Source organism: Abramis brama, assembly GCF_963993115.1.
Source record: "Abramis brama genome assembly, chromosome: 16".
NCBI lineage: Eukaryota > Metazoa > Chordata > Actinopteri > Cypriniformes > Leuciscidae > Abramis > Abramis brama.
Window position 1 is genome coordinate 16,435,744 of NC_139978.1, and position 17,967 is coordinate 16,453,710.

The 17,967-nt window shown below is 36.4% G+C and overlaps 1 protein-coding gene across 2 annotated transcripts in view; it reads right to left on the reverse strand.

Annotated features, from left to right (window-relative positions):
* Positions 1-17,967, reverse strand: part of gfra2a (GDNF family receptor alpha 2a) — an 84,127-nt gene that overhangs the window by 35,302 nt on the left and 30,858 nt on the right. For both annotated transcript variants that reach the window (XM_084138812.1, XM_084138813.1), the window contains exons 3-4: positions 17,805-17,891; positions 4,071-4,476 (exon numbers count right to left, since the gene is read on the reverse strand). In XM_084138812.1, coding sequence (XP_083994938.1) covers positions 4,071-4,476; positions 17,805-17,891 — 493 coding nt within the window. The remainder of the gene's footprint in view (positions 1-4,070; positions 4,477-17,804; positions 17,892-17,967) is intronic.

The following is a 17,967-nucleotide window of genomic DNA, read 5'->3' on the forward strand; positions in this document are numbered from 1 at the left end:
GTCATTCATTACCCAGTTCATCTTGTATTCCTCTGCTAAGACAAAGCCATCCCTCACAGCTCCGATCGCAGCGCGGCCAATGAGAGATGATGTGAGGCCAATTTCAACTGCAATGGATTCAAGCCATAATGTGAGGACGGATGGGGGTTGTGGAGACGGATGGGGAGGCAGGCTTATTGTTAGTTGGCCCGGTACAGTTGAAGTACTGGATTAAGCTGACTGTGACATTCATGTTTAATAACGCCAATCCAAACAGCGATCTGTCATTCAACATGGGCGAATTGGTAAAAATGCAGAGGGAATTATATGTGAAAATAGTGTTGGGGCGTTTATATATAATATAATACATATTAGTAGCCTATTATAAATAAAATATAAGTAAAACATAATTTGAATAAATGCAAGTATAATAAAAAATACGAATATTCTCTAAAAAATAAGTTGAAATAATGCAAATTGATTTGACTATAACAAACGTATAGACTATCAATTAACAGCCTTGGATAGTTACAGTAGGTCTGCTTAGGTCTTAAACAGTTTATAGCCTTAGTTTTCATTAAAAAATAATTTCCCTATGGAAAAAATGAAATACTATAAAAATAGTTTCAGTTATGACTTTTTTCACTTGATTTAGTCTAATTAGTTTTGTTTCAAATACATTGTGATTTTTGTTGAACGAGATCTGTCAGCAGCAGCACATTTTTGGTCTTGGGCGAGCGATCCATGGACAGCTTTCCCTGCGCATGCAATCACCCGTATGCCAGCAAACCATTGAAAATGTGGGACAATGATGACGATACATAACAACAGAGTGCTTGCCCGAAACCCTCTCTAACTGGCAGATCTGAAGAAAATGATCGTCGTTTGGCACATAAATGAATGACGGAGAGTTACATAATGCATTACTAACATTTTATCATGTAAGCTTTATGGTACACCTAGTTTAGCGACGTGCTTCTGTGGAGGGAAAAGCGCGCTTTGCGCGGGTGCAAAATAGGAATGATACATGCGTCGGTGTACAAAGTCAATTGCGCTGGGTGCAAGATAGGGCCCATTATGTTAATTAGCGAGTCCACAAATGTCTTGGGTATGCAGAGCATTCGTAGCTTATATGGACCGCACACCCCTGATATATATATTAGTGCTGTCAAATCGTTTAATTGCAATTAATCACATCTAACATAAAATATTATGATTTTGATATTATGATTTGTAAAATCCTGATAATTTTTTTTACACTGTAATTAATATTTATACATATTAGCAGCACTATTGGTTTGCGTGGCATTGGGAAAAAGTAAATCCTGTCGCGATTCATTGATCCTAAACACGAAGCAGTCAACAAGAGGGAAGGCCTTTTCCCACTAACGTTATCTGTCTTTATATTTCACATAAACACACACCCACATGAACACCTCCACAGACGTGCCTCCACACGAAAACACAGAGCAATGAAGAGATTTATGTCCATCCTCTGCAGTCTTGACTCTACGACTGTTCGCATACATCGGGTCCAACAGAGCACTAATGTTAAAAATAGAACATCCACACAAGAACAAATCAGTCTCCTTAAAAATCCTCATTAATGCTGCTTCATATCCTTAGTTAGCTTATATCTCTGATCTCTCCTTCAAAGTGCTTTCATATGGCTTCAAAGTCAAAAATCAGTAGGGAAACATGCAGTACAGATGATTCCCAGATTGAGCACTTGAACTACGCATTCACTTATTTAAAAGTGACAACAGGAACAGTGTGTTCTGTTCTATAAGTAATGTGTGCATGTGTGTCCTTGCGTGATTATTTATTTTCAATCGTTCAAGGGAGTTTTCCTATAATTTGTCGGCATTAATGCTTCAGCGATCATTTGGTTATGTATATGTGCTCAATGAACCTATCAATCATTGCTAAATGCAAATTACTACCAAAGGCCATGTTTTAACATTACAAGACGAAATTGTCTCAGTCTATGAAAGACATTAACGTGTATCAAATCGAATGAATAGTTTTCTTTGAAATGCAATATTCCGACATATCAGCTTTTCACACTATGTGGCTATTTCTGCTACATTGTCGAGAATTACAGATAACTGCTCATCTACCCACATCTTCCAGCGCAGCCGTGGATTAAGCACCAGGATGCTTCATGGCATCTGTGGACTAAAAGCAAATACATGTTCGATGCCACTTCTGTAATTTGCATATAATAAGCATGACCCTTTCAGGCTTGTGAATGATCAGGGTTATGTTCCTTCGGTGTATCAGCACCAAATGTTGAAGTAAATGCATTTAAACTAAAATAAAATGAAACATTACTGCAAACCTAACTAAAACAAATTAATATTAGTTTTTGATGCATGTATATTAAAAAAATGTGAAATCTTTACAACCCACCTGCATTGCACAGGAAAATGGCAATAGATTGCAAAAACACTAGACTGTGCTGAAATATTCAACGCCATTAACCAGTTTTAAAAGATTTTAAATGAACATTGGCAACCCTAAAATTTCAAAACTTCAAAACTAAAAAAAAAACTCTACTAATTCAAATCTAAATTAAAATGAAAAGACAAAATAATCCAAAAAAACACACAAAAAAAAAAAAAAAAAAAAAAACTAATCTGTGTGGAAATTTCATTTTACAGAGGCTTGATTTCTTGACAGGTATTGACTGAAGTAATCCAGCAATGGTCCACTGGTAAGTGGTAGTGGATAGGCTTGTGTTAATAAAATGGTTGGCTATTAAATCCCAGAGAAACAGTAAAAGTGATGTACTAATGTTCGGTTCAGCCTAATTGAACACTGTCTTGTCAATTAAGCAGAAAGTCTCTTCTGTTTCTAAAAGAAGGTTCTTAAAATGTCTGCAATTACATTCCTGGCGAAGGCTCAAGGCACTAATAGAATATGGTGGAGGGAAAGAGCACACTTTAATTTCAAAGCAACATTAAACGCTTTGGGAGTAACTTAAAAAATTAAATGGAAAATTAATGCAAGGTATAATAAATATAATAAATATCAGAATATTTACTTTACGTTCAATTTAACAGGTACTTCAAATGTAGCATCTGTTTTCTGGTTTGCTGTAGTGGTTAAAGAATGAGAGCAGTTAACTGGAAGGATGCTGGTTCAGCAAAGAGTGAGCTGTGAGCCAACACCATTGAGCCTTTGAGCACAACACACATACAGTACTAAAGCCCCTGAGTAAGGCACTTAAAGGAACAGTTCATCCAAAAAGATGTTCCAAACTCATATGGCTTTCTTTCATCCTTACAACCAAAGAGTGGAGTTTTTGTAGAATATCTTGGACAGTTTTTTTAAAAACAAAATGAAAGTGAATAAGGTCTGTCTCTAAAATATCTTTACTCCTAATCTTCTAAAGTCAAACTGATTGATAAAGAGCATATATATTTGTATAAAATTAGCATGATATATAGAAACGAAAATAGTTTTATGAAGCCATATATAAGCCACATATTACAATCATTTATTTTTTAAGATTTTCAGTGAATAATGACTTAAATGTTATAGGTAACAATGCAGAGAATATCAAAACCAGCACACAAGTGGTCTGGATTACTTTTATGATGCTTCTATGTTGCTTTTACGTCCTTAATGAAGCTTGACGCCTTTTGAAGTCTCGGTTCATTGTTATTGCGTGTAAAAGAGCAAAAAGCACATTATTAAAAGGTCCCTTTTTGTGTTCCACTGGGGGGAAAAAATCACACAGACTTGAAATGATATTAGGAGGAGCAAATAATGACAGAATTTTCATTTTTGGATGACATATCCCTAAAACCCCAGCTCCAAGGGGATTTTCCCTGTAATAAGTTTGTGGTCACTGTTCCATGGCGACATTGTGGTAGAGCTGTGGTTATAAATAAAGATTCAAGAGTTACAGATTTATGGAAACTGCATTTTTTTTCCTTTTTTTTTTTTACATTACAGGCTTCTTTGGATGAATCACTTGTTTTTCTATCTATGGTGAGTGGTTTTAGATAAAAGCATATGCTAAATGAATAAATGTTCAAATATTCATTTCAGGACTACATTATAAAACGCATTGACTTGCCTACCTGCAGTGTACATCCATACGGCAGGTGTTGCGCAACAGAAGACAGTTGGGTTTGCTCTTGTCTAGGTATGAGCAAGAGGGTACAATGGTCTGTCTCCTCCTCTCAGCACAGGCCTGGTCCTTGCAGGAGCAGAAGAGAAGCCCGTAGGTGTATTGCGTGTCAACGCGCTCAAAGAACTGACGCAAGGCTTTATGGCAGCGCTTTCTGTTACAGCTGTCCTGTGACTGAGACTGTGAGGGTTGCTGGCTCTGTGTCTGCGCACGGGTGCAGGTGGAGATGTAGTTGGAGCGCTGACGCTTGCAGTTTTCATTGAGGTTGCAGGCTTTGGTGGCGTCCAGACAAGGGTTGCATGGGCGGCTGGGATCTGAGCAGTGTGGCTGGCCTTTACTTGTGCCAGAATGTATGCCTATGGAGAGGAGAAGAGAGCAGGAAAGACAAGTGAGATTGTGTTTGTGAGAATGATATAAAGAGAGTGAAAGGGGAATCAAGAGTGGGTGTGCATAAGAAAAAAAGAGTTGCACAGATGTATTGGACAACTCCAGCACAACAATGAACTCTTTGATCTGATTCCAACTCAATGTCCTAATAGGAATGCTTTCAGAACACTCACACACACTCTTAATATTAGAGGACTTTCCTTAGACGTCTATTTTTAATTTTTTTTATATATATATACTGGGCTAATGATATTGTCTATCCCATAACCATAACCCCACCCCTAAACAGTATCCTGCATTTTTACATTTTTAATAATAATAATAATAATAATAATAATACAAATCCTTGTATAGCGATTTAATTATTTGGACAGCTGCATGTCCTCATAATGTAGGGAACGTGGCCTGAAACCTGAGGACATTGGGTTATCTGTGTGTGTGTGTGTGTGTGTGTGTGTGTGTGTGTGTATATATATATATATATATATATATATATATATATACATACATATATACATATATATATATATATATATATATATATATATATATATACATATATATATATACATATATACATATATATATATACATATATATATACATATATATATACATATATATATATATATATATATATATATATATACATATATATATATATATACATATATACATATATATACACTCAGTAGCCATTACTCCAATCTAATATGTGTCCATTCTAATGTGCTGATTTGGTGCTCAAGAAACATATCTTATTATTATCAGTTCGAATGGGCAATGCACTTTCGCTGTGGATTATCCCATGTAATCCCGACCTTTTGGCTGAACAAGGTCCTGACAAAAGAATGGACATGAAACATTAGCTGTACCCTTGCTAAAACCAAACGATGTTTAAATGAATTATCTAAAACCCTCCTGAAACCTTTGCATTATTGAAACCTCAAGTGATGTATACACTGTGCGCACTCCGATAAGTACATTCAAGATAAAGGAAAAGTGGGAAAAGGGAAACAAGGGCATGTTTCCAGCTGTGCGACATCTGTAAGTGTTCAGCTGAAGGCAGCTGAACGAAGCATTCAGGGGATTGGGGAACTATCAGCTGGAGACTGTGGGGAAGTTCTGGACCTCTAAAAGTGTATGAAGGTCGGCAATGATATGTTGCCCTAATGGCGTCTCTAGCCTTGACGGCAGCTCTGGTGATTGGAGAGAGAGAGGGAGTGAGAGAGAAACTAATAAAACCCAGTGGGTGTTGGTATAACTTTGAGAACAGATGGTTTATCAGACCCCTTGTGGAGAGTAAAAGATGAATTTCATTCCGAATGGGTTTTTGTTACTTATGAATAAAGTGCTAATGATCTAAATGTCTGAACTGTTTACTCTAAATGAGTGGAAATATAATATTTATGTAAATAAAAAGGGAGTCGGCATATAAATTACCTTGTGCTATGGCAGCAAACGACTCAGGGAAACATTAGGGATTTTCATGAAGTCCTTTGAAGATATTTTGAAACTGATTGATATTAATAACTATCTTGATGTTTGTTGGGAGTAATCTTGGTTTTAGAGTAGACGTCATTGCTCAGAGGTCTTGTATTTACAAAGCAATGATTAATAACATCACATGTTCAGACGTCTGACATTAATAAGACATGGGAATGTTTACATCAAACATATTCTTACTTATTAAAGACTCAAACATATCCTTACTCATCTGCGTTGCAGATTTATACGTTTGATGTAGACTCGTGATTTTACCATGGCCATCCCTGCTAGAAGCAAATACAAGCATTTGTCAGATATTTTAAATAACACAGATTGCCTCTGATCTCAAGTATCACTACAGTTAAATACAGGAGGGACTCCTGCATGCAATCAATACAATTTGTAGCAAGTGCAATCGATGCATGAAGCCTCTCTTCCTCGTAACCTTACTCCCCAAGCTTTTTTAGGCTTAAAAAGATTCATTTCCCGAGGACAAAAAAAAAAACCCACCAGAAGTACATTTACTGATCCTCTCTGAATTTGAAAATACAATATGTACTTTCTACTGCTAATACACAGGCATGATGTCAGGGTTCTGCCCTGGCAGCCTTGTCTGTGTTGTCTTTGTTTCATGTTTCTATGTTTGTCTTGTGTTTGAGCACATGGCTCTGTCTTTGTTTGTGTTTGCCATGTGTGCCTCGTGTCCGCCCCCTTGTTTAGTCCTCGTCCAGTTCTTGTTTTTACTAATTGTCCTCACCTGATCCTCATGTGCTCTGGTCCCTTTAAATTGTGACTCTTTCCCTCATGTCTTTGCTGGTTTGTTGTGTAAATGTTCTTTGTGGTGTTTTCTGGTTTGTGCTCATCAAATTATTATTATTTGCAATTCCAGTTTTTTTTTTTTTTTATCTTAAATCTTTTTTTCAGTAGTTTGCTATTGTTATATTTGTGTTTTTTGTTTTGTTTTTTTCTCTAGCCATTGATCTTATCAGTTTAATTTTGGTTCTCTTACTTGTTGCTATATCTTGTCTGTCTTGAGTCTCACCTTGTATGTTCTTTTGTGTGTTCCTGCCCTGTATCCTGAGTTCCCTTGCCATTGACTCTTAACTGACTGGTGCAGCCATCTAACCCCTGTGTCAAGCCTCTGGTTTTGTGAGCCTCTACCTGGTAGCAAGACTGGTGCTACATCTGAGATCTATGTCAAGCTACGAGTTCCTTGTGCTCCTGCCTGGTCTTTCCTTTGGAGCTGCCTCTATTGCATTCTCATCATCACCATCTTACTGACGGTCTCCGTGGTCATCCTTTCTGCCTGTCGTCGTGTCGTCTGCCCTGCCCTGCTGTTTGAACTGGTTCACACTTCACTTGCTCATTTGCATCTGGGTCCTATCTCTTGCAGAATTGTGACACATGATGCTGTGAGCATGTAAGATATGCTGCTGCATAAATAGACTTGCATAAATCCAATAGCAGATCTAGGCAGGTGGAGCTGGGGGAGGTGGAGGGTTTCAGAGGAACTTTGATAGTGCGCTGCAGGACTAGCTTACAGCAAACACTGAACCAGACTCTTTAAATGTTGAGCAAGCAATCTCATTGGCTGCATGATCAGCAGAAGCCAATCAGCTTATGTCATGCGGTAATGATGTGATTGCTTGCAAATTGCATGTAAAGGACCTATCAGGCCCTAACTATATATTAACAATAATATCAATATTGTTTTAAATGTATCTTGTTTAGATGGATTTTATTGATACTTTAGATATTTATCCTGGAAAACATGACAAAAACACTGAATAAGAACATTATTTTGCAGTGCAGTCTACAGCTATTTAGACTGAGGTCAAAAAAGTATCCTGTAATTCATGGTATCCTGTAACATTACGAGGATGAGAAAGTCTCCTGCAATTGGTGCAATCTTGTGTTCCCATAATAATAACCCTTTAAAAGTTCTTACTCTCAATAGACAAAAGCCATTTGCAATGTTCTGAATGTGCGGCAAGCAAAGGTTACCCAAATCTAAAAATACTGTGTGGTTTTAGAGTGTTTCTAAATTTGATTCAATAGTCCTCACTCTCTTGTCGTGTGTGTGTGTGTTTGTGAGAGAGCAATTTTAGGTGTGTCTCACAGTGGAGGTAGAAGCCGTAAATGAGGTATGAAATTGGTTGTCGAGAATGTACATAAAAAAAGCGTCCAGCGTCTGGAGGTCAGAGGATGCTGCAGCACAGACTGCGCTCAGCATGCACAAACATTTGCCTGGTTAAAGAAGGGATAGGAACCGAACAGAAGGAAATGGGACAAAAAATTGGGAGATGTTCAGATATCCTGCAAATATCAAATACAGGAATCTGCAGTAGCCCAAAGTCCGTGACAAAAGTGGTGCAACTGTTTTAGTGAATTCAACCAACACGTTCCTTACATTCAAGTCATGACATCAAATGACACTTGGAATTTTATTTGGCATCAGAGAGAAATAGAAAACCATAAACCTCCTCTAGAGAGAACCATTTGGGTCACAAAAACTCCATACTGAGATAAAAAAAGAAAATGACAAAGGAATAAAAAGGATTTACAGCTTTTTTCTTTCTTTTCTTCATCTCAAGCAAGAATGCTGGAGGGAGCCCAGTAATTCTGTAGCCTGTAAAACAAATTGTGACCAAAAATGACCTGCTGGTAGACCAAAGGTCACAAATACTGTATTATAACCAGTATAATTGAATGAATTAGTTTGAGTTTATAAGGCATGTGGGTTTATTTAATGTGCAAATACTCATACTACGCATAGGCTACCTACTACAGATCACTCACCGGCATATAATGTGTGAATAATGCACAATTTGTGTAATGGACTGCTAAAGGGACAGCAGGTTCAGTCTGGGTTATTCACAGCTCTTGGCACTGACTATGCTGATTGCAATTAGGAGAAGTGCCACAGTTTAGATGTAATCTCCTCTGAGGTGCGTGAGCTCGTTAGAAAGTCTTTAGCTTCTACTGTTGCTGTGAGGAGAATGGGAAGCCTTTCTTTACTTCTCATTACTCATTATCTCCTTCTATTATAATACTTATTTGGGAGAGAGAGGAAGAGAGAGAGAGAAAAGCAGCGATGGAAAGAGAGATCCAAACTTTTTCAGTCTGCTGTAAAATGGGTCCCTGAGGTTCACTTATAATATTAATAAAAACAATTCTGCAACAAAATCCTTATAATATGCTTTTTATTACAATGTTCAATCCTCTTACTGACCTCAGGAATTAAATTGGTTCTATATTTTTTTTAATAAATTATAAAAATACATAACACTTTACAATAATGTCCCATTAATTAAGTAAGCAATAAGGTACGAGAGGCTGTGCTGTATCGTGAATAAGTAACGGCTGAAGGGCAACCCCTTCAGCCGTTACTTATTCACGATACAGCACTTGTCTCGAGTATTAACTATTAACTTAACTTAATTAACTATTAAAGCCGAAAAAACATGTATCTATGCAACTTTTATGAAGTAAAATCACTAAAAGCCTTCCTTCCGCTGGAAAAAGTAGTCCCTGACCGTAAACAGCAACAAACGTTACATACATTATTTCGCCAATAGATGGCGGCAGAGACCGTCTTTATGAGTGAGTCAGTCAGTAGAGAAGACTTTTACATTAAAAGGAATCAAACTTGTGAACACGGAGAAGGAAGACGCAACTGACAGATGACTATGGGCACGGAAAAACCCCTTAACTGTTAAAAGGACAAGATATCGCAGCGGACATTCAAACAGATTTTTTTTTTTTTATTATGAATATGACTGACCTGAAGGAAAATGCTATATCTACTGTAAATGCAGGTACACTTGCTTACTCGATCTCTCACAATACTCTACTATAGCTTCAATGAACAATATCAATGAGATCAAACATGTGTTTAAGTTACTAAGAGTGGTTGCTAGGGGTGTTGTGTAGTGATACATAGAACATCGTGAATAAAGCACAGCTACTGACCAATCAGAATCAAGGATTGGAACTAACCGTTTTATAATGTTAGTCATTGTATTAACTACTAGAAATAAGCAATACATTTGTTACAGTGGTAACAATAAGGTTCACTAGTTAACATTAGTTAACTACATTAGTTAGCATGAACTAATAATGAACTGCACTTATACAGCATTTATTGATCTTTGTTGATGTTAATTTCAACATTTACTACATTATTAAAATCTTGTTAACATTATTAATGCAATGGAAACAAACATGAACAAACAATGAATGACTTTTTATTAACTAAAGTTAACAACGATTAATAAATACAGTAACAAATGTATTTCTCATGGTTAGTTTGTGTTAGTTAATACATTAACTAATGTTAACTAATGAACCCTGATTGTAAAGTGTTACCATAACAGTATTTATTAATCTTTGTCATAGTGTGAAACACAGGGTGTTGATGATGTGCAAATGTAGGAGGTTGTGCATTCAAATGTATTCAACTATTGCAGAAGTATGAAACAAGTTTTTGCTGTGAATTTCTGTAAACTGTCTTTTTCTTTTCTTTTTTTTTTAACTGAGAGGAGGTTTTGACTGTTGAAAGTTACAGTAATAATCTCTTTTATCTCAAAACATCCAGTAAAATGTGTCTCCTCATTATATGAATCGTTTTATTTGTGTGGACATTTCTGAAGTCTAAAACCGGTTTACTTTCAAACTTTTAGCATCAGGGACCACAAAGCGACAGTGTTGTTGTTGGTTTAATAATCAGTGGCTATGACCCAGGCTTGTTTGTATAACACAGACCATATCTCATTCCCTGCTGACAGGGATGCCACATGGTAAACTGTCTCATTACATTTCTACATTGAAGGGGCACAAAGGCAACAGTGAAGTATGAATTTCAAATGTGCTTTTACAGTTAATATAGCCAGCAGTAAAGGGGAAATAAACAATATATGTGCAAGGTAATAGGAAGAAGAGAGAAGATAACAATGTCTTGAACTGAGGTTGTGTTGGGTGTTTAACAGTGTTTTCCCTTTGAAGGGAATGAAGGGGGACGAGAAAGAGGGAATTGGTCTCAGTGGCTGAAGGTTACGTTTTACACTGTAACTTGTAAGTTTGTCAAAATGTTTGTGTTCTCACAATGTAATGTTCTGAATCAATATATGCATGGTTCAAGATTGAAAATTAGAAGTGTGATACATATTTCTTCAGTTTAAGTTTTTTTTAAAGCTTTTTTTTATTTTTTTGAGGGGGTCATTATGCAAATTTTGTGTCAAACTTGACTTTTAGTCCAGAAACTCCTGTTTGATTTAAATTGTTGCACGTATCCATTTTATACTACAGGGCTGTTGAATGCTTGAATCTGATTGGTTGACGAACATTCTAACGTGTGCAATTATTTTCCGGTAAATGCACAGCTAAAGTAGTTCCAGGCAGGTGTTGACCGCATTACAGTTCCATATCATCTCACCAAATGATTTCAGTTATTTCAAATGACCTTACAGTCTACAACAGCAAAAGAACCAAAACCCACAATGAAACTGACCAAGCAAATAAATATATTAAACAGTAGGATAAAAATTACGAAGTATTTCCATGTTTTTTTTGCCATAAAATTACGTTTTATTATATATGGAAAGCAGATGCTCTTACATGAAGATGCTCTTACGCTCTACACCCGCTATTTCCTACTCGCGTGCAGTAACGAACACACATATATATGGACACACACTCGCACAGAAACGTGTTGCTAGCGCTGCTCTGACGATTTTATCAGTAAAATAGTTTAACAACTTAACATTTCTCACTAGCGAGGTAATAACGGCGCTGTTCTTGGAGCAGATCAACTTACAGTGCATTTCCACCTCGGGTGTGCATTATTTTTCTAATAATTCAACGGCTGCAAATTTTATTAATTTGCATTTTTTTCATAGTATTACATTGTTTAGTATTTGTATGATAGATTTCTATTGAATTTTTTTTTTGTTTTTTTTTTTGATGTTTTAATTAATTGATTATGGGGTTATTTATTGATTATTTATCTGATCAGGGGTAGGTATTTTGATATTGACACTAACTATGAGAATATGCCACTGTGATATTGTCACCGGTGTTACAACTCTTTCTCAATTTGTTCAATAAAATAAAAAGAACAATAATAATCTAAAGTCAAGTTGCCCTTTATAACTGATAATAATTATAGGAGACTGCTTTCAAAAATTTACTAAATTCAAACTCAACATTTTGTAAGTTGGAAACTCAACATGAGCTACAAAAACTGAACATATTCAGTAAACTCTGAAAAAAATGCTGGGTTGTTTCAACCCTTGTTTGGGTCAAATATGGACAAACCCACCCGTTGGTTTAAATTAACCTAGCCTATATGTTTTACCTTTTTAATTTAAACCAACGGTTGGATTTGTCCATATTTGACCCAAACATGGGTTGAAACAACACAGAATTTGTTTGAGTGTCTTTGCTAATTTCAGCCAGAAATCTTTCAGTGAAAGTTTTCAATGCCAGGTGTGAGGAACTCAGTGCTATCATTGGCTCTGCATGCTGTCAGATCATCGCAACATGTAGCTATCGCTTCATCTCCCCAAAGGACTTAGCCTGTCAGATATACCCAATCATTTCTAATGCTGAACTCAGAATAGAAAAATGTGAATCACAAAGATTAAGTGTTTTTTTTTTTTATTGCATAACTCATCTAATCTTAAATCGACTTTAATGATTAACAGCAATATTTAAATTTCTTATTTACATTATGCATGAAGTAAGGTGTATTATCATAAAATCGTCAATCTCACTCATGTATTGTCCCAGTTCCCTTTGCACACATATGTTTTCATGCATTTCATGTGTACTTCAGATTCTAAATATAAGCAGAAAGCTCATAAAGTCTTGCTTTTATTACTCACAATATTATTACCTTCTTCGTCTGCCTGTTGTGACAGTAATGCTGGCCATGACTGTAAGAGTGGACTTCCATTACAGCAAAGAGCAGCAAATAAACACTACATGAAGATACTAAACGCAAGAAAATTATTATGAAAGAGGCCGCCATCATTCAAACTGTCAGTCTGAATGCTGTTTTATTGGTCCAAAAGATTTGATCAGAAGCTAGTGTAAATCTGGAAGCCACTATGAGTATAATAAAACTGCACAATCATATTATTCTGAACCTGCAGAGATTATGGTCTCATGCCACCATAATCTCTTTTCAAACCGTTTTAGACACAGTCACTGAATTTCTTTCAAACAGGATTTAGCAGGCATTTTTGAGGTGGTTTCTTACTAAAAGTTCTTAGTAAAAAGCACTTAATTGAACTGAGTGTATATTTATTTTGTGCACTGACTGACATTTCTTTTTTAAAGTTTTCAGTCAAAATGGTTTGACCATATTATAAAGATCTCTCATTTTGATCAAACACAGAATGCTTACCACCATTTTGTCATATGATTTGGTATTTCCTGTATATCCACAGTGTTTGCTGTGCAAAACCACCAAATCTCCTATATAAAAATGTGTAGCATGATTTTTTTTAATCAATTCTATGCAACATAACACTTAATAAGAATAGTTGCAAAAAAAAACTAACCAGTTTAGCTTTGATTTTTCAGAAGCTCAAAGAAACTGCACACCCAACTTTGGTGAGACACAAAATGTCACACAACGGAAAGATTCCTTCTTTAATGCAAATTGAAAGGCGAGAAAATAATAGATGATTTCTCACAGACCACTGTGCCTGAAAGGGTTCATCTAATTTATATTCTACTTTTTCTATTCTTCTGTTTGTCTGCATTTCTTTTTCTAGTGGCTTATTCTGTTAGAAAGTATTTCTGCTCGCCAGGCTTGAGGGATTTGTCAAAAGAAATGAAAAAGAAAGTGAACAAGCAGGAGAGAAGATTCTCATGTTAATAGACTCTTCATCGGCACCTGAAATGACCCATGAAGAGAGTCTTATGTCACGTCATAAAATGCTCTGTCATATTTCAGGCAGACAAATATTTTTTGCCCTGGCCTGACATCTATCAAATTGAACACAGAGGGCCCTATTTTAACGATCTGAAACGCAAGTGTCAAAGCGCAAAGCGCAAGTAACTTTGTGGGCGGGTCTCGGCGCTGTTGCTATTTTCCCGGCGGGATAAATGACTCTTGCGCCAGGCGCAAATCTAAAAGGGGTTGGTCTGAAGTAGCTTCATTATTCATAGGTGTGGTTTGGGCGTAACGTGAAATAAACCAATCAGAGCATCATCTCACATTCCCTTTAAGAGCAGACGCGCTTTTTCCTTGGCGTATTGCTATTATAACGGCGGATTTGCCAGGCGCGCGCCAGGAGTGGTTCACAGCCTGCGCGTCAAAGTGTATGCGCGTTGTGCACGCTATACATTATGGTCAAGCATGCGCCCTTAAAATAGCATAATGAACAACGTGCAACGCGCCACTGACTTTAGACTAGGTTTTTTCTGGCCAGTGGCGCAATTGTTTTATGGAACAGTAAAATAGCACCAGGGATTGTTTGCGCCGGAACACGCCTCCTTTTTTGCGCTGAACCGCCCAGGGAGCGCAAGTTTATTCCCTAGTTTAGCGACGTGCTTCTGTGGAGGGAAAAGCGCGCTTTACGCGGGTGCAAAATAGGAATGAAACATGCGTTGGTGTACAAAGTCAATTGCGCTGGGTGCAAGATAGGGCCCAGAGTGTAAACCACAACATGAAGTGGTATGTTGAAATGCAGTATACAATTTTTTTACAGTGCAATATGACTGTATATCTCACAATTGTGACCCTGGATCACAAAACCAGTCTTAAGTCGCACGGGTATATTTGTGGCAATAGCCAACAAAACATTGTAGCCTATGGGTCAAAATTATAGATTTTTCTTTTATGCCAAAAATCATTAGGATATTAAGTAAAGATCATGTCCCATGAAGATATTTTGTAAATTTCCCACCTTAAATATATAAGTGCACGAACTCCATCGCACACCTGTAAGTGATAGGTGCGTTGGATAATGAGGCCAGATAGGACGTTACAATATATAAGGAACTCCCGCACACTATCTTAACTTGCAATTTAATTTTTATTAATGTACAACGTTTCGGTCACACGACCTTCATCAGGAATGGATCATGGATCAATGGATTCATTTCCTGATGAAGGTCGTGTGACCGAAACGTTGTACATTAATAAAAATTAAATTGCAAGTTAAGATAGTGTGCGGGAGTTCCTTATATATTGTAACCACCTTAAATATATAAAACATTTATTTTTGTGAGTGGATGCAGCACAATCGCCAATAGAAATGGACAACTTTAAAGGCGATTTTCTCAATATTTTGATTTTTCTGCACCCTCAGATTCCAGATTTTCAAATAGTTGTATCTCAGCCAAATATTGTCCTATCCTAACAAACCATACATAAATGGAAATATTATGTATTCAGCTTTCAGATGATGTATACATCTCAATTTAACAAAAAATTACCCATAAGACTGGTTTTGTGGTCCAGGGTCACAATTGTGAATTTACTTCTCGTAATTGTGACTTTATAAACCACAATGCAACTTCTTGCAATTGTGACAGTTTCTTGTAATTTGATGCATACGTCAGAATGGGACTTAACAATGTACAAAATCTCATTGTAACTTTACATCTCACAACTGTGAATTCGTTTCTTGTAATTGTGACTATAAATCACAATGCAACTTCATATCTTACAATTGAGACTTTATTTCAAGTAAGATAAAGTCATATTGAGATTCTGCGCATTAGTTTGTTAAAAGCCATTCTCAGATATGCAGTCAAATTACTTCAAATTACTATCAAATTAATTTAACAAAGTCTCATTTATAAAGTCACAACTACAAGAAATACATTTAAAATTGTGAGATATAAAGTCATATTGAGATATTGCGCATTAGTTTGTTAAAAGTCATATTCAGTCAAATCTCACAATTTTTTTTATTTTTTTTATTGTGATTCTTTATGAATCACAGTGTAAATTTAAATATTGCAACTGTGACTTTGTTTCTCGTAATTTGAATTCATATCTCAGAATGTGACAAACTAATGTGCAAAATCTCAAAGTGGCTTTATATCTCACCACTGTCAAATTGTTTCTCATAGTTTTGACTTTATAAATAACAGAGTAACTTAACATGTTGCAATTGCGACTTTGTTTCTCGTAATTTGACTTCATATCTCAGAATGTGACAAACCAATGCGCCAAATCTCAATGTGGCTTTCTATCTCACAATTGTGAATTTGTTTCTCGTAGTTGTGACTTTATATATAACTTCATATGTCGCAATGTGGCTTTTAACAAATTAATACGCAATTCACTCTTGATTGATTCTTCTATTGATTTCCCTCGTGTGTGTTTTAGGATTTTACTTTATACTATCCACTTAGAAACATCAGTAACACAATGCTTCCAGTGAAATATGAATCCAGGGTTGTGCATCGCAGCAGTCGGAGCACTAAGGGATCACAATTAATGTTGCCTGATCCTAAATATGGCACACAGGGCTGTTCCACTTCCAGATTGGGAGAGATCCCCGCCAGGGAGTGGATACGGGCTGAGCGGGTCCGCCAGCTTTACCCTCAATATGTCAGTGTTAGTGCTGCGGTCCACTTGTTCCTCTCATTCTCTGTAGTAAACGAACAGACACGGCCAGTCTAGAATAACGACTCGGGCTGTCACATCAAATCAAAAGATGCCATCTCAATCTGCGAGGGTTGTGAGTGAGACGCAATGAGACATATCTCAGGCCTCCCTTTTATCAGCAAGGATTTTAAAGGTTTCTTTAGAGAGAAACTATAGCCTTTGGTTCGCTGTCGGAATGACTCTTGCTTTGATAGGAAGAAACGGTGAAAGAAAAAATGGTTTGGAAAAACATGATGGTGAGTAAATGATGATAGAATGTGAACTTGTGGGTGACCTATCCCTTTTAAATCAGTCTCCAAACTCATTTTCCCCATTTACGTTGTCATACAATCAACTGAAGATGTGATAACTATAACAATGCATACAATTATACAACAAAGACATTCAATCATACTTAACTCACCTCTCTGTGAAATTACATGATCAGCTAATGTTTACACAATCAGCTAATGGAGGCTGTGTCCACATTTCCCATCAACAATGTTTATTTATTTTGTATAAAGAAAGAAAGAAAGAAAGAAAGAAAGAAAGAAAGAAAGAAAGAAAGAAAGGAAATATGCAAACTCCAAAACTCAGTTGCTACTCACAGCAGGCCTTTCAAGACACAAAAATGGTATTAAGGTAAGAAGAAGGATCTAACAACCCTGTTGAATTCAATATTTCTATAATACACATGAGATTTGTCATTCACTGGCTTTTTTTTCCCCTTCATATCAGAATAAAAAAAATAAAAAAAAGAGTTATTCTGGTTGTTCCAGGCTCTGTGAGGCTGTGATAATGGATTGGATACAATATGTCTGTCCTCTACTGTCTGTAATGACTGCTGTCAGTGAATTAAACATTACACTTAACTCATGCCAAGGTGACAGATGCTTAGAAAGGTTTCTATTTCACTGGAAAAAGCGCTTGTTCCTGTTTCTTTTTTTCCTAGAAAGGAAAATGACTAATTTATCTTCACTTCGCCCTTTATTATGTTTGGAATGTGCTAAAAGAAACATTTAGAAAGAAGAAACTTTTTAAACTTTAACTGTTCGGTATTGGAACATAATAATAATTCATTTAGTGCTGGATTTTCTGAGTTTCATATAAGAGATGGCAATAAAAAGAAGTCAATATCAACAGCGAACAGTACAGCACATGCCAGAATGTATTCGTAATGGAAATATTGATAATTACCTGAGATGATTGACGCCAGGCGAAATGCATCTGAATGTCGATGAGGCGTCATGGGTTCATAAGGAGATGGCTCATAAAAATCCTCACCTAAAAAAAAGACATAATTATAGACCATTAAAATAATGTTTAGCACTGTACATACCCACACACTACAATGCTACAC